Source organism: Oratosquilla oratoria, chromosome 42, assembly GCF_046742065.1.
Source record: "Oratosquilla oratoria isolate Oo_2021 chromosome 42, ASM4674206v1, whole genome shotgun sequence".
NCBI lineage: Eukaryota > Metazoa > Arthropoda > Malacostraca > Stomatopoda > Squillidae > Oratosquilla > Oratosquilla oratoria.
Window position 1 is genome coordinate 23,360,547 of NC_134818.1, and position 22,168 is coordinate 23,382,714.

General features: G+C 39.9%; 1 protein-coding gene across 14 annotated transcripts in view; it reads right to left on the reverse strand.

Moving 5' to 3' along the window:
* Nucleotides 1-407: 407 nt before the first annotated feature.
* The window catches only part of LOC143021448 (SLIT-ROBO Rho GTPase-activating protein 1-like), a 356,550-nt gene continuing 334,789 nt past the window's right edge, over nucleotides 408-22,168 (reverse strand). For 13 of the 14 annotated variants that reach the window (XM_076178930.1, XM_076178931.1, XM_076178919.1 and 10 more), the window contains 3 exons: nucleotides 11,512-11,704; nucleotides 6,151-6,393; nucleotides 408-2,750 (listed from right to left, as the gene is read on the reverse strand). In XM_076178930.1, coding sequence (XP_076035045.1) covers nucleotides 1,632-2,750; nucleotides 6,151-6,393; nucleotides 11,512-11,704 — 1,555 coding nt within the window. In that variant the 3' untranslated portion in view covers nucleotides 408-1,631. The remainder of the gene's footprint in view (nucleotides 2,751-6,150; nucleotides 6,394-11,511; nucleotides 11,705-22,168) is intronic. The other variant, XM_076178929.1, reaches the window with a different exon arrangement.

The window sequence follows — 22,168 nt, forward strand, 5'->3', positions numbered from 1 at the left end:
TAGTATTTGTGTAATGTTCAGTTCAAGATATATTGTGATTGAGATGTACATGTATTTATGTACAATGCTGTACACTGTCATGATTACATACTTTCAAAGAGATTGTGTTGTATGTATATATGCAGCAATGTATACATGAAATGTCAGGAGTTATACACAGGTATGTGAGGGAAATTGCTGTCTGGTGGAGTGGTTGGTATGGAATGGTGGTCCACAATGCAAGTTACACATGACTACAAGGTGGAGTTGGAAGGTATCCTGGTTTTCTACTTGTCCAACTTTGGATATGATTATATACATGCTACTAAGTTGTACCTGGGTCATGACTCGTATCTGTACAGGAGTCAAGCATCTTCAGGTAATATCGCGTTTTCTAAAAAGAATCGATCATGGTAGGTAACACGGGGTAATTTTCAGAATACATTTATTTACAGTATGAAAATTAAACCATTTCATTCATGGTATTGGAACTTGTAAATGGATTCCATCTGGATCATCACTTGTGTGTATGAAAATAAGCAACTTGTGTATGAATTGGTCCATTTTTTCATATCACAATTTCATTAAGCCTAACAATGTCAGTAATCATCAGTACCAACATGCAATACAAGAATGTAAACACAAAGCTAAGCTGAGCTGGGACTCTTGGCCACAGAGACTGCATGATGTCTGATGGATGGCAATGCTTGGGCCATCCAAGATTAGGTGCTACCAGCATCCAGCAGGAGGATGCAGCAGCTCTTGTAGCTTCAAGAACTACAAAGGCAGCCGCCTGCACTCTGCTCACAAAGTTGACACTGACAGGTCCGCATAGCTACAACACCTCTAGATGGATCACTTGTCAAACAAAACATAAAAAATAACAACACTATAAATGGAGCAGTTGTCATTGTCACGTGCAGCTGGTAATTCCTTGTCACAGCTACTCCAGGGAATGCATTTATGTGCTAATCCTGTGTTCGATTAAATGATCAAGACTCACTGAGCGATGTTTTAAACTAAATAGCCATGTCCAGCACCAATAGGAAGTTGATTGAGTCCTGTTCACAGGAGTCACATTTCCACACCATCACATATGTAAGCACAGTTGGGATGCACCATACAAAATGCAGCAATACAGCAAATGAGACTAGTTAAAAAATATCATACCAACTCAAGTGTGGTTTTCCGCTTTTATAAAGTAAATGCAAGATGTGTATATGCTCTACTTAATAATACTGAGATTGAATCTGGCAAGATCATAGTTAAATACTGCAGAAACCTTACAGAAATAACTTTGGAAGAATAGCATTTGACTTGTCTGCACCAGCCTTGAGCAATGCCGAGTCTTACAGGCTAAACCTCTCACACAACTTTGGTCAGCAATTAATGTCTTTTTACATTTATGACCAAATCACAGTACCATGTGATGACTATTTATTTCTTTTTTATGTGAATGGCAACTCCCAAAGGAGTGGGCTTACCTACAGCATCACCTAATCTCCAGCATTCATAATAATAATGATAAAAACAAATCTATTCACTTAATCTTGACAATAGCCTTAGTACTGGTCTCCTAGATCATCACTTTCAAATACAGACCACTTCAGCACCAATCGGCTGACAGACGAGCGGCTCGGGTTTTCTTTTGGCTACTTGTCTATAGAAGTCTTGTTGGCTTCGGGTTCTGGTGAACTCCGGGCCAAATTTGGCTTCTTGAGCACTGTGGGTTTGACACGAACTTGAGGTTTGACAGCCACGGTGGTAGATCCTGTACTGGCTGCCACAGCCTGAAGATATCGCTGAGCCAACTTAGGTGTTGATGGTGCCATAGACACATCAGTTGTCCTATCTGCTGCTGCACGAACCTCCACCTGTATTTCTGACTGTTCTGACCGTTCAACCTGTTGCTCTGATTCCACTGGTTGTGTAACTGTATCAAGACCTCGTACCATACTGGGAACAGTGGGTTCATCTGCTTCACTAATTCTCAGGTCTACAGGAGCACTGCTTCTGGGTGTGAGGTCTGCATTTATACTCGCTACTTTGACAGGTACCACTGTCTGTGTTTGTGCATCGGCGCTGTAACCACCAGGTACCTTTACAACTGGTGTCTTCTTCAGTGTACACTGATTCTGCTTGGCAAAACGCTCAGCAGCTGTCATATCTGGAGACTGTGTCCCGGGAGAGGAGTTTCCTGAAGACGATGAGCTCTCATAGCTGTGCCCATCATGGCCTCGAAGACTCTTGGGGCTTGTGCCCAGACCACTATGCTCCTTAGGAGATGATGACAGGGTGTTCACAGGCAGGTCCATTACTAGATCTGGGGCACCCACTGCTACTGGCTTCACCTTAGTACGACTCTCCCAGAAGGAACGATTCGAGGAATAGTTGAGCCTTTCCTCAGAGCTGCTACTTGAAAGCTGAGACCCTTGTGAAGGTCGACGTGGTCGCTCCCAAACAGGTGCTCGGCTTCCTGGCTCATCTCGGACCTCCAGCATACTTCGGGAGAGAGGAGAGCCTGATCCACCTGATGCTCCCAGCAATTGAGACTCAAAAGTACTTGTGCTGAGTGTGTCATGCCGAGAGCTTCGACCATCCAAGGAACCAGTGCCCCCATCAAGAACATGGAACTTGGCACTTGCTTCATGCCGGGGGGACTGCAACTGAGGTGTTGTTGGAGAAGGGGAAGAAGAGGATGGGGAGAGACTGTGAGAACCATTCTCTCTCCCAACATTGAGATTTCGTTGATTGCCTTGTGTATCACCACTCTGCAACAGATAAAGCCCAAGTTAATTACTTCCAGGAAAGAGTAGAAATTTAGCTCATTCAGTGAAGTTTCACACTGCAGTTATCAATTTATGACTAAACCCAGAACTAATGGGAAAGTGAAAACAAAATAAATCTACATCTTAACAAAGAAGCCCCATTTTGTAAAATATTTTCATCTTATGCACAAGAGTCTGTACATCAATAATATATTCTTTTGAACTTGTACCCTTTCCTGATATATCAAAAAGCTTCTTCCCTCTTAAGGGAGGTAGCTAGCCAAGGCATGAGCCCACTCTCACCCATGACACTCCCATTTGTTTCCCTTCTAGTTTAGCTCCTTGTGCAGCAAGACACAGCACATCCACGACAAGGCCCCACTGTTTCATTTACATGGTGACCCTCCCTCCTCATCCCCTTGTGTAAAAATAGAGAAGACAAGAAGAAATTCTTTTAGGCCATGTAAAGTTATAGTCCATTCACAACTCTTCTTCATTCAGACATACCTCTTGCCCTCTCCCTTCTCTGCTCAACATTCCCCTTTTACTCAAGGTTTCCATCATCCATCCACCTCATTTTCTCACCTCCTCATTTTTCACCATCCCTGTAACCTCCCACCATATTTCTGAAACACTTCATCTCAAATACAGAAAAGTAAGTTATAGAGTAAGGGAAACAAGTAAATGTCTGAAAGGGAATGAAAAGTATCTTGAGAAATAGATACCTGGGGATGAATACAAAGAGAAGACTGTATGAAGGGATGACTGCCAATGACACTGCATGGAGAAGAGAGAAGGCAGAAAGGAGAGGCCTAAATGTGTTCAAGTTGAAGTGTTTAAGAAGTATGATGGGGGGTTACAAGGATGGATAGAGAGAAACAGGTGAGGCTGATTTTGGTGATGAAAAGAGCTAACAGATAGTGATGATCAAAGAATACTGGGATGATTTGAGCATATAGAAAGAAAAAGTGAAGTGGTGAAGATAAAGGTGGATGAAATGAACTTGTGAGGAAGACCAAAAATGACAAGGGTGGATGGATGGGGTGAAGGGTGCCTTAGGTAAAAGGGGAATATTTGACAAACAGGGTAGGGAGAGGGCAAAAGATAGTTGTGAATGGAGAGCAAGTGTGATTGGATGAAAAACTGACACAGCCTGGAGGGATTTTTTCTTGTTTGCTCTGTAAATTCCTGAGTGTACAAGGGGAGGGTTGTCATGTAATGAAACAGAGAGGTAATCCTGCTTTGGCTGTTTTAGGCCCTGCTGAGAGAAGCATGGGAGGTGGTGAGGGATAGGAGGGAAGATACTACAAAAATACAACTACAAAACATATTTATAATCAAGATGCTGATGCCAGCATCATCATATAGTCACCTGCGCCTAATGATGCCTATGTATAATCATACCAAAGTGGTTAAGGGCAGCTAAAAGCTTTTAAAGAGTAGCAGAGCTTATGTTAGGGTTGGACATGATGAGGGTGAGTGATCTGGGGTGAAGGTGCTGTGACAGGGTTGTGTTATGTCACCATGGCTGTTCAATGTATACATGGATGGGTGGTATGGGTAGTAAATGTATGGATAACAGGCTAAGGATGGGAGAGTGAAAGAGTGGTGGAAAGTGGGAGGTGACCCAATTATTGTTTGCTAATGACATTATGCTTGTTGCTGGGTCAAAGGAGGGTCTGGGGCAGTTAGTGATGGAGTTTGGAAAAGTTTGTGATGAGGAAAGTTGAAAGTAAATGTTGGTAAAATCAAGGTGATGAGATGTACTAGAGGTGAGGGTGTTAGTAAGCTGGAGATGTCTTACAATAGAGAGGTTAGAGTAGGTGGATAGTTTTAAATTCTTAGGGTCACATGTAGAAGGGGATGGAGGAGATGAGGTGGAAGTAAACTGTAGAGTGAAGAAAGCAAGTAAATGTCTTGGGAGGAATGGAAAGTGTCAGGAGAAAAAGGTATCTGGGGATGGATGCAAAGAGAAGGCTGTATGATGGGGTGATTGTGTCTATGACACTATGTGGGACAGAGACTTGGAATTTAAGGGAGGCAGAAAGGAGGAATTAAAATCTGTTTCAAATGAAGTGTTTGAGAAGTATGGTGGGTGTTATAAGGATAGATAAGGTGAAAAATGAAGAGAACAGTAGGGAGTGGAAAGGGAGTTGGCAGACAGAGCTGATAAAAGAATAATGGGATGGTTTGGACAGTTGGAAAGTGAGTGAGGAAAAACTAGCAAGAGTGGGGAAAACAGATGGAGGGTGAAGTTGAGGGGAAGACCAAGAATCAAATGGATGGATAGGGTGGAGGGGGCCTTGGGTAAAAGGGGAATATCTGTTGAACAGGGAAAGGAAAAGGCAAGAGATAGGTATGAATGAACTGACATGTCCCAAAAGGATTTCTCCTTGCCTTCTCTATATTCAAACAAGGAGATGAGGAGGGAGGATTGCCATTTAAATGAAATGACTGGCCTAACTGTGGATGTGCTGTGTCTTGCTGCATTGTCTCTGATCCAGGCAGTGGGTGGGGGACAGGGATGAGCCTTTATCCATAGAGAGCTAAAATGGGAGGAAAGGAGATGGGTAGGGCATGTGCCTTTAGGTGTATAGATAGGTAGAAACTTTGGGCAGTAATTATTATTTATATCAAAAGCTCTTTCCTCCTTGTAAGAAGGAGGGAAGCGAAGTCAAAGACCCCTTTCATACATAATTAAGACCCATTTAACAACCCTACTATCTAAGCACCTCATAGATTAAGTGTCATCCCTATTCCTCACCACACCTCTAATCTTCATTAAATATGCGGACTAAATATGAACACTGCTGCTTCATTTAAAGCAAAGTGAAAGTTATCAAAACCATATCTTTTGACAAGGAAGTTGTTCATAATTTGCCTAAGTATACAAACAACTTTTCCCATCTATAGTATTTCATCTCTTAAGGGTAGTTTAGCTGCCAAACAACACTCAAATAGCAAAATTCTTAAAACTTATCTACTCTGCACAAGTTCATCCATTATTTAATGGCTACCATTACATTCCACAGATGCACCTATTGTGTTAGTGCAAAAATTCTTACTCATGTTACCAACATCAGACTAAAGTTGATGGCAAATGCAAATGCTGAAAATTAAGTCTGCTTAAAAGTGAATAATATAGGGAAATATGTATTTGAATGATCAAATTTAGAAATAAAAATGATTGGTGTCCTAAATGTATAGGGTCTTCTATAAAAATATATATAAAAAATTACACATTTATGAAATCATGCAAAAATAAAGAAACTCCTAATGACAAAGATTAATATTTTCAAGGAAACTTAAGCAAGCAAAAGAAACTGAATATAAAGAACTTATGTCAGAAAGACAAAAGAAAAAACTTAAAAAACAGCAAACAACACACCAACTATGCCGTTACCTCCTCCTGGGTGGTCACAATGCTTGAGGCATCACACAAGTTTACACAGGCACCACCAGTGTGTTGGTCTAATGAGGGTGCAGGGGAGAGCTGGGCATGTGCAGGGGGTTGGGGGGAGGGAACATGAGGGAAGGCAGGGGATATGGCTCCTCCAGGTGATGGAGAAGAAGAGGAGGCAGTATTGTGAAGCATTGATATGCCTCCTCCCTCCCCTTTGCTTGATGTGGAGCCTGGAGAGGAATCCTGCAAATGATATCACAGTGCTTCTTAGCCAAAGTATACATCGAGACTTACCTTTAACTCTATCTAGTGTTTCCTAAATACTTAGTACATGTAGCTCTTCCCAAATGCTGCCATTTTGTGCTGGCCATGATTTGTTAGATGCAAAATTTTGTAAGTTTGTACTACCTCTTACTTAACCCCACTTGCCTCCCATCCCTAGGGTAGTTCAAATACAAAATCTGCATCTTATACATCATAGTTGACTTGAAACAACCACATTTGGGAAGAGCTACTTGGACAGTGTTTCCTGTCTACTTAATACAGTGTTTCCTAATAATATGATCTAGTGTTTCCTGACATATTTGATAGTGTTCCTATCTATCTGACACAGTATTACTGTCTACCTTACACATATTATACATTAATACATTTCTCCCAAAGAATTTTTTTTTTTTGTCACAACCTACTAATAAATCTAAATTTCCTAACACACACTTTTATACAATCTTCACTTTTTCTGGTTGTGCTGACTACACATCGTATTCTACAGTGTTACTATTTCCAGATAATATTCTACATAATTGAAATTAACTATTCTGAGATGGTCTTACCAATTTTGTTGTTGTATAACCTAAAGTAGTATGACAATTTGTAATTTAAAATACTGCAGACAGAAGTTTCTGTCACACTTCACAAATTTCCTGACATTCTTATAATACACATACAACAGGTACTATATCAAAGAGAAGAATGAAGTCAAGTCAGGCCATGTATGTTATTTGTTATGTTGCAACATATGCAATTGCAAGGCTTCCTTAACTAGAAAGTTTCTACAACTATAAGCTAGTAGTCTTGATTTTCATGTATAATCTTAAGATAGTAAAAACAGCCTATCACATCTTCTGTTCACTACTGTACCTCCCTACTTGCAAGTATCTCTTAGTTTTGACAATATATACCTTATATAATGGTCTCAATTTTCATTCATCCTAGTTAATTAACTCAAATGACAAAAACTTCTTCAGGCTAATACTAAATGAACAAGTCCTTTCATATAATACTTGATGAATATAATTATGAAATAAAAATGCTTATTCACCTTTTCTGGAATATAGTTCTCCTTGTGAGAAAAATAGCTAGTATCAGAAATAACTTCAATATGTTAATAAAAAATCACGATCTCTCTGGCTTACAATCACTAACCTATCAAAAATAGATAAATAAATAAACAAATAAAAACATAAAATTACGGTCATACCCTATACACTGTTTAAACAATTGTTTCATGACACTGGAGCAAATAATTACCATAATATATAATTAACCCTAACTGAAGAGCCTCAACTATCACTAGTTTATATAAAAAAATATCCAGTTACCTGCAGAAATGAGAAAATTAAACACACTAACTCTTGTGATACTAATAGAAATATTCACACACTCTAAATTAACATAATACCATACAATTCTTTGTACAAAATAAATGGCAAAAGGTATGGTCATGGGCATTCATCATGAATGTTTTTGCCTCAGATGTTTTGGCCACTAGTTTTTTCAAAGATATTTTACTAATCTGTATTTCATTAATTGGTATCTGACAACAAATAAAGATCCATAAAACATAATTTATTACAACTTTTATTTTCAGATTTACTTACCATTATCTAACAATCTATATGTTTCTGTTATCATTTACCATTATACAATATACAAAAATGGTATAGACATGGTACTTTATAGAAACAAAAAGGACATGTTATATTTGAAGCAAAATATAAGCTGTCTATATTAAATATTGGGCATTCCACCAAGAAGAATGTGGTTATGTCTCAAAAAGTCAGGGATTTTTGTTCTGTAGCTTTCTGGTAGTACAATCATCTGACAAAACTAGAAATATATACATGCAGTTTTCTCCTCTTGGGTGGCTGCATTCCTCTTTCACCTTTTGGAAGAGCTATAGTCATTGTTGCAATCTCTGCCTGGAATATTACTATTTCTAAGGTGATGGATGTTGGTGCCCAACAAAAGATGTAAACTTATTGATCTATCCATCTCTTAGTTTTCCCTACACCATGAAATATTATTTGGTGTGCATTCCATTTGGCTTGTGGGAATATGAATATGATGTGCCAAAGCCAGGTTAGTGTCGCTTTGCCTCCAACTCACTGTATCTGCACTGGCCACTGTCTGAAATGCCCAGACATAAAGGTGCTATCAAAATAACCAGTCAGAGTTTGAGCTTCTTCAGGCATCATTTCCTGTAGATAGTTCAACTTTTGCTAATCATCTCTCAGTGGCAGGATAACCAGAGCATTCAAATGTCCACAAAATAATCAGAAACCTTGGTTATTCTGGTAATTTGACAACTCTACTCATCTTCTACAAGATGGACTGAATGAGATGATAAGAGCAATACTAAACATTTTGTGCTCCTTGAATATTCATTGTTCATCACTTTTGATTTCACTGACTAGAAACCTGCAGTGCCACAGCTGCTAGCAACAGTCCTCAGGCTCTACCACAGAGCTTTCTGGGAAGAAATTTTGGACTATACATAATATTAGTGTGGGACTGTTTCTGTGTCACCAAATGAAAGTAGTAGGAAGGAACTGCTGCTGGTTGTCAGCTCTACTTGAGCTTAAGAGGGAAAGGAAATACAGATCTTGGGCCCAGCCTAAAGAATGTCAGCCTATCAGCGCTATACCACTAAATGGATGTGAAGAAGTCTGTCTGAAGATGAACGGTAGGGATAATTGTCTCTGATGTCCTTCTCACAGGACCACTTTATGCAGGTACCTGTTGTTGGTCCCCCACAACTGCAAGAACTATTGAATCTTCAGAGTCTATAATTATTATATGGGTCACATACATGTTCTTCTAGCACAAGAAGCCTGGCTTCATAGCTTGAGTTTGTCTTCCATTACAGAGGAACAGAGAGGAATGGATGACAGGTGCTTAACACCATACCCTCTTTAGATTATATACTTTACAACTGCCAAATAATAACAGAAGGGGGCATGACAAAGTAGTAGTCTATGCACCATTCACTTGCTGATACCAGCTTCTGCAAACGAGCTTCTGTACCACATATCATAATTCGCTTATCTAATTCTACACTGCTGTTGTGAAGTAGAAATGGCACTAGTGCTTGTGGATCACAACCCTACAACAGAGTTTAGCCAGACAAGAGATCCCTGAGATGATATTCTTGTAGGACATGGTTACACATTTTCAATGTACACAATCTGGTCAAAGTTTTGTCCCACAGACCCACACTGGCTTAACCAGTGTGGTCCCTGCTTTTCTCTTCATCCCACTGTGGCACAATACAACTTCTACAGTAGTCTTCTTTGGTGTGTGAATGTGTTCTTTTATCAATACAGGGCTCTATATGCCTTTGATGTTCCTCATGAGGCATGGACACCCAACACTTCTGGATCTCTCTTGACATAACCCCAGATAATCATGTCTGTGGTCTTGGCCAGGTGTTCCTTGATGTACATAAACCCATCAAATCAGTCTTTGGCTGCCTCTCCTTAAAGTGACGAGTTCCACCTTACAATATTGCAATATAAACAGTAAAAATAAATATATAATTTAATTTTTTCCATCTTTATCTTATTTGTACATAAATCTGAACACAATGTAGATAAATAAATAGTTTTATTTGTATTTTGGAAGATACCAATTAATCAAATGAAATTTGAAGCTTTAGATATCTATATCTGGTGGTAAAATATCCACATTTGGAAAAAACTATGGGGCCAAAATATCTATGACAACAACATCATTAGCTGAAATATCCATGGCCAAAACACCCATCCATTGTACATAACAAAATAACATCATTTGTTTAAATTGAGATTCATTTCCCCTAATAATGTATTCATACGGACTGTTGTATTCTGTTCTGTGAAATTACAAGACATAGTAGAATGGATTACTATAATAGCAATATTTTATGTCAATGGAATGAAAATACCAAACTGGGGGGGGTGACTCGTACCTAATCATTTTGATAATGCAACCATATCTGAAGTATTTCTTAACCAATAAGAATTTTCTCACATTGGGCAGTCAAGCACTATTCTCTTTAGCTGATAACAACAGCTTAAAGTTTATATAACCAAAATAAAGCAACCCAGAAGTTCTAGCATTCTACAACCAAGCTATGTGAAACTAGGAAACATGCATTTAGCTTTGTAAGAAGAAATAGAGATAACCTCCATTAAGTTTGTGAACCACAGCCATGAAGCTTTATTAAATAGTTAAAGGTTGCTTATTCCATCTGATAGTCATACCCCTTTTTATTCTTACACCATGTAAATTCTAAATCTATTAGTGACCATCAAATGAAAGAAAAGTCAACACAAGACATCTGTTTATGTACCAGGACAAAGATATTTATTTCTTCCTAGTCTATTGTCTCATTTCTGGTTGCCTAGGCAGTATGCATGCTATATGTCACCTCTTTTTTTATATAGTTTAAATATATACTGTACAGTACCTATGGAGTGTTCCTACAAATTTAAAAATTCCTATATCAAGGATAAAAATCATAAACTTGTGCTAATGTGTCAACAACTAAATCAAATTTCAACCAAATTTGATGCTTTTGTAGAGTAACAAATAACTGCATTGGCAATATATATATATATATATATATATATATATATATATATATATATATATATATATATATATATATATATATATATATATATATATATATATATATATATGAGTGATAATGAAAATAGTGAAATATTTATTATAGTCCATGCTGTCTGCAAATACAACAATTTTTAACGTAGTGAAGAAAGAGTGCACAGACAATGCAGTAGTTTACTTTTCATTCTCTCAAAAGCACCACAGTATCATGCACCTAAAAACCCTACTAGTACAATTTTGGGACAGCTCTGTTTTTCCACAACTTTCACTTGACTTCAATGGACTACACCCTAATTACAAACTAATACAAATATATCTTATATTGGTATCTAAACAACTATAATTTTCATACACTTGTCTGTGTCAAATCATACAGTAACAACTCGACCCTTCTAACATGCTGTTCTATCATTAATGGATTCACCCCACACACGTGAAGCTTCATACAATTAAGAAACGGGTTTCTACCTGTGGAGGTCCTGATGCCGGGGACCCTGAAGAATGGGAGGAAGAAGACCTGCCCCCCCCATCCTGAAGGTTGTGGCTTGAGTCAAGGGGAGCAGGTTGGGAGGAAAGAATAGACTCTGATGAAGAAGATGCCCTACGACGAAGTAGATCTTCCATGGCAGACCTGTCACTCAGTCGCTCTTTGTCCTCATCCCTTTAAAATATCATAACAATGCATACTCTAGATTTTCAAGACATCTTCTAAGCAGTAAGAATGAGATGGATATTCTTCTCAGTCTCAAAACAATGTAGATTCCTGCTTTTAAACAATTATCTGTACAGTAACAAAAGATGTGCACCATCTTCATAAGCTTATGGTCCACAAAACTGTGGTGACATACACTGGCACAAATCAATTCTAAACTAACAAGAATGGCAAGCAAGTATATAAACAATCATGATAGTTTAATCTCTTTTACACATCTTAAGTTTAATTCAAACTTTCAGTGCTAATTCAAACTGGGAAATATCTTCTTGTATCACTGTTTTTCAAGAGGAGCTGAAAAACCTGTTCCTATGATAACTTTGAACAACCTCAAAGAGGCAAGAAATGTGTCCACATCTATATCAATGTGAATCATTGATTGCTTACACTGCTTTCTCTTCAATATTATTCTTTTAAATAATTTGTCAAGTAATAATTTTTTGCTTAACCTGGACAAAATTATCATTGCAAAAACTATTATAACTTTACTGTCTTCATTGCCTTTCCAATGCTCTTCCTTTGCAAGTTCCTTCAAATAAACTATTCATTCCTCTCTTTTAACCACTTCAGTACGAGTCAAATTTTCACATGCAGCATTGGCTGCCATATGTATGATTCATCACACTACTCCCATTATAAAATATAAAGTCACTGCTGTATAACTCGTTCTCTTTTACTCTGAGTAATAATACATACATACATATACCAAAGACTTTCTCCACCTTACAATAGAGGTAGCCAAAAAATAAAGGCATAAAAACCACTCCCACCCATTCCATCCACACACACTCCACCCCCCCATCCACCCACCTCCATCCCTCTTTTCTTGACTCCTCCTGTATGACGGATCATCCCTACATCTCGCCCACTGTCCTCCTAGGTCAAAAGCAGTGTAGCAAGACATAGCACATCCAAAGCAAAGCTGCTTCATTAAATCAGTGATCCCTCGTCTCCATCCCCCCCATGCAGAAATGGAGAAGATGGGGAGAAATCCCTTTGGGCTGCATCAATTTATTTTTCATACATACTCTCTCACCCCTCATCCCTCACCCACTCCCCCTCATGCATCACAGCATCATCCATACACAACCATTCTCCACTCACCCCTATCTTCTGTCCTCTCCTGTCCTTCCTCAACTGACATTCCCCTCTTTCCCAATGCACCTTTTACCCCATCCATCTCATCCTTGGTTGCCCCCACATGTTCACTCCTTCCACACCTCTTTCACTAATCTTCCTTCACTCATTCTTTCCATGTGTCCAAACCATTCCAATATTCTTTCATCAACCTTATCTCCCAACTCCCTTTCTACCCCTGTTCTCCTCCTCACCTCCTCATTTCTCACTCTAACCAGCCTAGTAACCCCTATCATACTTCTCTGGTATCTCATCTCAAACACATTCAAACTCCTCTCTTCCTTTTTTCTGTTCTGTTTCTGCCCCATACAGTACTGTTGGCACAATCACTCCTTCATATAATCTGCTCTTTGTAGTATAGTGTACTGGGCATAGGACTAATGTGAACTAGTGCAAGGGTGGGGTACTGCGTGCCCCACTCGCAGACGCCTCCCACTACAAGGACCCCTTTCATACTTTATACAAAGCCCCCCTGTATGTATGCTCGCCTACGGCGCCCAATGCCTTCGCCCACGGGCAGTTGCTCTGTAGATTCCTTGGGCACATGACGTGCCCCCTCTGTACGCATAACCTACCGATCAATAAACCCCCGAACCATACAACTTGTTTCATTGCTGCCCTTGCAACATGCCTTGCAACATGCTTGCGAAGACTCTTAGCATCCATTCCCAAATGTCTATTTCTCATTACACTTTTTAATCCACCAAGGCATTTCTTTTCTCAATCTACATTCTACCTCCACCTCCACTCCTCCCTTTCCCGCCACATTTGCTCCTAAGTATCTAAACCTACTTCCTCCAGTCTCTCTCCCTTAATACTCACTTCCAGTCTGCTGCCACTTTCTCCCCTTGTACATCTCACCACCTTACTTTTGTCCAAATTTATCTTCAACTTCCTTCTTTTGTACACCCTCCCAAACAAATGCCTTCACCTTATCTTTCCTTATATCTCCTCCATTTTCTCCATTCATCACTGTCATTTTCTTAGTGCTTCCCACTGCAACTACCTTTCCCTATCCTCCTTCACATTTAGCAGTTCCCTAAAATAATCTCCCCATCTTCCTCTTACTGCCTTCTCTTCCATTATCATCTCTCCATCTGCACCTTTTACCTTTTCTTCTCTACTTCATTTGCCTCCTCTTCCTCTCTTAATTTCTTTCCAAAACATCTTTCTATTACTGAGAGAGGAGTGGGAGGGAGTGAAGGATAGAGTAGAACTAGGAGTGGAGGAGGAATGGGGCTGGTTCAAGGAGGAAGTCACAAGGTGTGCAAAGATGGTGTGTGGAACAAGGAGGACAGGAGGAAATAGAAGGAAGGGTAGTGAGTGGTGGGATGATGAAGCAAGGAAGTTTGTACATACATACATACATATACCAAGGCTTTTTCCCCCTTCCAAGGGAGGTAGCCACAAAAGGAAAGGCATAAAAACACTCCCACCCATTTCATCCCTAAATACACTCCACACCCCTCCCACCCTTCCTCTCATCTGAGCACCTCCTGGATGACGGGTCATCCCTGAACCCTGCCCACCGCCCTGGGTCAGAAGCAGTGTCGCAAGACACAGTACATCCACAGCAAGGCCGCTTCATATAATCGGCGACCCCCCCTCTCCGTCCCCCTTTGCATATAAGGAGAGGACGGGGAGAAATCCCTTCGGGCTGCGTCAAAATTTACTCACACATACTACCCCACCCCCCACCCCCTCGCCTATTCCTCCTCATGCAGTCACAACATCATCCATATACAACCATTCTCCACTCACCTCTGTCTTCCGTCCTCTCCCTTCCTTCCTCAACAGACATTCCCCTCTTCCCCAAAGCCCCCTTCACCCCATCCATCCACCTCATCCTAGGACGTCCCCTCATGTTCACTCCCTCCACATCTGCCTTCCATACCTCTTTTACTAGTCTTTCTTCACTCATTCTTTCCATGTGTCCAAACCATCCTAATATTCTTTCATCAACCCTCTCTCCCAAATCCTTTTTCACCCCTGTTCTCCTCCTCACCTCCTCATTTCTCACTCTATCTAGCCTAGTAACCCCCACCATACTTCTCAGACACCTCATCTCAAACACATTCAAACTCCTTCTCTCTTCTTCTCTTATGTTCCACGTTTCTGCCCCATACAGTGCTGTTGGCACAATCACTCCTTCATACAGTCTCCTCTTCGCATCCATTCCCAAATGTCTATTTCTCATTACACTCTTTAAACCACCAAGGCATTTACTCGCTTCTCTCAATCTACATTCTACCTCCACCTTCACTCCACCTTTTCCTGCTACACTTGCACCCAAGTATCTAAAACTATCCACTTCCTCCAGGAAGTTTGTAGAAAAGAATAAGTGAGCTTTCACAGATTGGTTACAAAATAGGATGAGAGAATCATATGAGAAGTACAAAGAAATGAGAAGAGAAGTTAAGCATACGATAAAGGAAGCAAAGAGGAAAGCAGATGTGAAATGGGGTACGAGTATAATAGAAAATTTTGAAAGTAATAAAAAGATGAGTAATAACAAACACAGAAGATGTGACCAAACCAGTTTACAGAAGAATCCAGGGGTAACTCGTGTGCAACTACATATATATATATATATATATACACATATATATATATATATACACATACATACATACATACATACATATACCAAGGCTTTTTCCCCCTTCCAAGGGAGGTAGCCAAAAAGGGAAAGGCATAAAAACACTCCCACCCATTTCATCCCTAAATACACTCCACACCCCTCCCACCCTTCCTCTCATCTGAGCACCTCCTGGATGACGGGTCATCCCTGCACCCTGCCCACCGCCCTGGGTCAGAAGCAGTGTCGCAAGACACAGCACATCCACAGCCACAGCAAGGCCGCTTCATTTAATCGGCGACCCCCCCCCCCTCTCCGTCCCCCTTTGCATATAAAGCAAGGACGGGGAGAAATCCCTTCGGGCTGCGTCAAAATTTACTCACACATACTACCCCCCCCCCCTATTCCTCCTCATGCAGTCAAAACATCATCAACATATATATACACATATATATATAAAATCACAACGCTGACCCCAGCATCCTTGTGTACCCACTTGCGCCTCATGACACCTATGTAGGTGTCATTGTACTGAAGTGGTTATGTATTTGCTCCAAGTCCCAAATGGTTTTGTCAAGTTTTTGCCATTTCCTTGAAAAATACCTCAATGTGATACAAACATTATGTTCTTTTAGCTTTCCAGCAATGTGGAACCAATGATGAGCACCTGAAAGTGGTGGTCCTAGAAGATGGATGCCCAGGAGAATCATCTCCCTGCTATCTTTAAAACTGTTCACCCTCATCTCCCCCTGTGGCTGATACAGTTTCCATACTGGGCCCAAGATATCTGTATCAACTTCAAATTATATTTCCCCTACCTTTTTACAGGAAATTTGACAACCTGCAAGTACTCCTCTCTTTCTACTACCATAAAATAGTGACAGAGAAATTATCTTACACTTATATAATACAGGCAACAGTCCAAAGTTTCTTTCCAGAGTTTATGGAAGGACATAAGAACTGTTGCCAGCCACTGAAGGAATTGCAACTTTCCATTTTGTGAAACCTGTGGCAAGAATTTTCAGCAATGTAATGTAGCTTTGTTACAAAAACTAATATTCCATAAGATATTTCTACCAAAAACTTAATTTTCACCCATATTTTTTCTTGTGTTCTCTACTGTGACAGTCTTAACACAACTTTTACGATGGGTACACTCAGCATACACTCATACTCTGTTGCTAATGCAGATTTCCTAAACTGGTTTCTTGACAATACCTAACAAATTCTCTCCTTCAGGAGTGGGAAGAATTCAATACTGGAGCAAAAATAAAAACAGATGAAATTGGAAGTTTTAAACCTCTACAACTCAGATATGAAAAAAGCCACAGGTTAGTAAAAAGAACCAAATAAAGAATTTAACAAAAAAAATTGACAATTAAAAGAGCCAAATATGATGTGGCTTGGGGAAAATGGTGAGAGAGAGAGAGAGAGAGAGAGAGAGAGAGAGAGAGAGAGAGAGAGAGAGAGAAAAAAATAAAGAAAGAATACAAATGAGCTTGAAATAATTACATGAAAATGTGAAGAAAAAAAGTATAGAATTTTTAAAAATGGTAATCAATTATGGTCTCAAGTTTCATAAAATGGAAAGCTTGCAGCCCCACAGTGGCTAGTAATGGTCCTTGGGCCCTCCCAATAATCACTCTGAGAAGAAACTTCAGACTGTTGTCTGTGTTGAATTTGTGTATTTACCTAGTTGTATTATACGGGAAGGGAGCTATGCTCGTGGTGACCCGTCTTTGAATGTCTCAGCATGTCAATAGCTGAAAGAGGTGGGGAAGGTGCACAGTTACCAGTTGTCAGTTCCCTATGTATGAAAAGGTGGAATAAATACAGCTGAAGTTCTCCAAGAAAGATTTTGGGCCCTGTCTGAATAATGAGTGTCAGCCCCTCTGTGCCACAGCTCCTGATAAAGGTGAGGGGGTTGACAGGTTTTGAAAATGGGCAGCTTCTCTATCCATCCTGCAGGACCACCACATGCAGGTACCAGATGTTGATCCTTTGAAAAAGTAAAAATAAAGAAGAACCTACACTGTTCTATAGGCTTGTCATTGGTAAATTGAGAGACAGGAAGGAATTTCTAAACTAATAGTGGAAGGAAAGGTCTATGAGGAGGCATCAATTCAGGTTCAAATAATGAAACATATTTCCCAATCAGTTTTCACTAAGAAGAACAGCTTTGTAGAGAGGGATGAAAACAGTAATGTTGGGTTAAATGATGTAAATGAGGAAATGAAGGTCATACATAAATTACTGGAAATATTTGACATGAGAAAAGCACCAGGGCCTGATGGGATCTCAAACTGGCTACAGGAATGCAAGGAACAATTGGTGAACAAGACTCATACACATTAAAAGAGACAGTCCCACATGATTGGAAATGGGCTAACATGGTATCATTCATAAAGGTGGAAGCAGAGAATAACCCAATAAACTACAGACAGGTGACCCTGATCAGCATGATGGCAAAATCATGCATGAGAAATGTGGAAGACAAGTAGATTAAATACCTTTAAGAGATTTTGGCAGATAATCAATTCAGTCTCAGAATTGAAAGACTATGTGTATCACATCTATTACACTTTTACTCAAGATTGGTTAATGTGATACAGGTTAGGGAAGGCTGACTTGTGTACTTCGATCTGGGGAAATTCTATGAAAAGGTACTTCATCCACAATAACTATGGAGCATATTGGAGGATAGGCCTTTAAGCCTATTGAAACATAAAGAATTTCCTGACAGACCTATATGAGATCAGTAGTAAAGGATAAGATATTTGGATGGTGGGCAGTGACCACTGATGTCCTAAAAGAGTTAGTAATGGCACTCATAATATTCTGAATCTATGCAAATGACATGGAGGAAATGACAAGCTACACTAACATCTCTGCAAATAATGGAAAGATTATGAGAAGAGTAAAATACAAATGAAACTGCAAAACCATAAGTCTGAAAGATATCAGTACACCATTTTCTGTATAGATGTATCAACTGTGTTTGGATTTGATGGTATATCCAAATTAAACCATCACAAATCTAAAGCTAGATTTGACAAAGAAAAAGAAATGGGAACCAATAAACATAGCTCCTTTCCTGCATATCACCTATGCCATTCACCCTCTTCACAAGATAATGAAAGGAATGGAAGTTTTAGACAGGAACGACCTATTAGTGTGGGAAAACGGTAAAACAAGAGGACACGGAAAAAACTTGAAAAAGGATAGTTATACAAAAAACTTGAAAAAGAACAGTTTCCCACACAGAGCGATAAATACATGGAACAAATTAGACAACAAAACAGTATGTGCTAACACTATACAAGATTTTAAGATAAAACTTGATGCGGAGAGATACAAAGACGGGTCACCACGAGCATAGCTCCCCTCCCGTATATTACAACTAGATAAATACAAAAGCATTGAAATATGCAGATGACATGATAACCCAACATGGTAACTACAAACTTAGAAATAATACAATGAAAGTGTCACCCCATAAATCATCATGAATCAAAGACACATTCAATAGTGAAATCAAATGGCCAAATTCATCCACTGGAAAACAACCCTAGAATTCTAAACCTCACTTTTGATACTCATATGACCTTTAGCTCACACTTCAAAGATCTGACAAGGAAAATCAACAAGAAAGTAAACATACTATAATCAATCACAACCATGAGCTCTGGACAGCAGAAAGAAACTTTAATTACAGCCTACAAACAGTTCTTAATCTGTACAATACAAGTCAAATAATCAAGCACACATTAGCTGCCTGATGTATGATGATGTGTCACAATATGTGCATTACAAAATATAAAGTTACAGCTGTTACACTCATTCTCTTTCACCCAGGATTTTTGTAACCACAGAAAACACAATCAAGTCTGTTCACTGAATACGGGGTCACTCAGCTACAACTACAAAATAAATGTAATCAGGTAGTCAACACTGGCACCCTCATTTGCTCACTCTCACCTCATGACGCCTACGCAGGCATCATCATATTCAAGGGGTTATGATCCTCACATAACTATGTTTTTACAACTTGGTTCCCAACAATCAGGAAGAAAACCAACTACACCTTACAAACTAACAAAATAAAGCCTCAAGAACAATAACAAGGTCTACACAGAAACCAAAATCCTCCACCCAAAACACCACATGAAAATGGTAAGTACACATTTCTACACAAGAGCCCAACCCTACTCACCCATCTCATTGAATCATACAAGCACAACCAACTGAATAGAGAAAAAACTCAAATATTTACAACCTACCACCTGCACCATACAATACATTCACACTTCGATCACAAAACAAGCTCTTCAAAACCAACCACCAAATTCCTAAATCCATCACTTCCCTGCCCCTAACATCAATACATACATACATACATATACCAAGGCTTTTTCCCCCCTTCCAAGGGAGGTAGCCAAAAAGGGAAAGGCATAAAAACACTCCCACCCATTTCATCCCTACATACACTCCACACCCCTCCCACCCTTCCTCTCATCTGAGCACCTCCTGGATGACGGGTCATCCCTGCACCCTGCCCACCGCCCTGGGTCAGAAGCAGTGTCGCAAGACACAGCACATCCACAGCAAGGCCGCTTCATCCAATCGGCGACCCCCCCTCTCCGTCCCCCCTTGCATATAAGGAGAGGACGGGGAGAAATCCCTTCGGGCTGTGTCAAAATTTACTCACACATACTACCCCACCCCCCACCCCCCTGCCCATTCCTCCTCATGCAATCACATCATCCATATACAACCATTCTCCACTCACCTCTGTCTTCCGTCCTCTCCCTTCCTTCCTCAACAGACATTCCCCTCTTCCCCAAAGCCCCCTTCACCCCATCCATCCACCTCATCCTAGGACGTCCCCTCATGTTCACTCCCTCCACATCTGCCTTCCATACCTCTTTTACTAGTCTTTCTTCACTCATTCTTTCCATGTGTCCAAACCATCCTAATATTCTTTCATCAACCCTATCTCCCAAATCCTTTTTCACCCCTAACATCAATACCACAGAAAAACTCTTCCCAAGAGAAACAAAAACCTCATTGGCGTCCTTGTGTTCAGGTCACCATCTAACAGCAAGAAAGTACTAGCATAGAATATGCCTAGCTATAGAAACAAACTGTCCTAAATGTAACCATTACACAATGAGCACCAAATTCTTTATTGTACACTTCTCCACCCGAGCCACACCTCGACAACACACTATTTCTTCCTTTAATGACATGGGCTGATCTGGTGGCTGCTGCTGGTTATCTGGGTAATGATTGTACTGGGTATTGGATTTGAACATAGGAAACATCTCAGCATGAATTCCTTCAAATCCACTATTTAATGTTAAGTTTGTGAAAATGACATGTAAAAATATAAGGCTGGTATGGCTACTATAAAGGCAGATACACATTATCAAAGTTTATCAATCAATCTGCTGCCCCAGGTCTCTCCTACAGGAGACCCACTCTCAGGTAAATGGCAAAATGGCCACCAGATTGGCCCACATGTCACTGAATTAATCAATCTGTTACCCCAGGCATGGCTCCCAGGTAACCAGCAATATCCACTGGATTGCCCCCACAAGTTACTCAAGGAAGAAATATTGTTGGTGTCTGGGTATAGCAAGCATGGGGGCAGTGTATGATGATGTGTTATGTTTTCTGTGTAATAATTACACATGGAACAATTTGTTTCTATGGCCAGGTCCATTCTGTCAGCATTGTTTTAATGCTGGTTGGTGACCTGAACATCCTTCTGCTAGTTTCTTCCTTCTTTTGGAAGGAATTTTTCTTTAGAGATAATGTCAGAGCAGGGTAAGCGACAGGTGTGTGTGGAGAGTGGTTGTGACTGGGTGAGAAAACTGAAACAGTCTGAGGGTATTTCTTCTTTGATGTGTTTTGCTGTATTGCTTCTGACCCTAGCTATGGGTGGGGGGACAGAGATGACCTTTCATTCACATGGAGCTAAAATAAACAAGGCAACAAATGGGTGAAGGGTGGGTGTATACCTTGGCTGGACACTTTCCTTATAATGGGGAAAAGGCCTTTTGGTATATTATATATATGTATTTGTGTGTCTGTGTATTCATTATGTATGTATGCTAATCTCTAGTGGGGATCCTGCACTAGGGAGTTTGACGATACTGTGAAGAAGCACCTAGGTCAACAGAATTATTAATTTTAGCACCTCATTGATGAAGGTCATTTCTGTCTCCAACCACATCCCTCAGGTCAAAATCAATGTATCAAGACCCAACAGCTGGAACTGGTTTACCCCCACTGCTACATTATATGGCACTCATTATATTTCACTCACGAAATTTTCATAATAGACAAGAGCATCCCTTTGAACCACATCATTTCGTCATCACTTATAACCATTCTCCATTTACTTTCAATTTTTGTATTCTTTTTTCTTTGCTCAACAGACATTCCTCTTCCCTTCATCCCATCCACCCACCTCATTCTTGGTGTTCCTAAGTTCACTCCATCCACTTTTGTTTTGCAATATTTTTGCTAGTCTTCATCACTCGTTATTTTCATCTGTCCAAACTATCTCTACACTCTCATCAGCCTTATCCACCAGCTCTCTTTCCACCCCCAATTTACTTTGTTCTTGCTTATAACACCCACCATACCTCCTATAAACTTCATCTCAAACAGGTTTAGTCTCTTTTTATCTG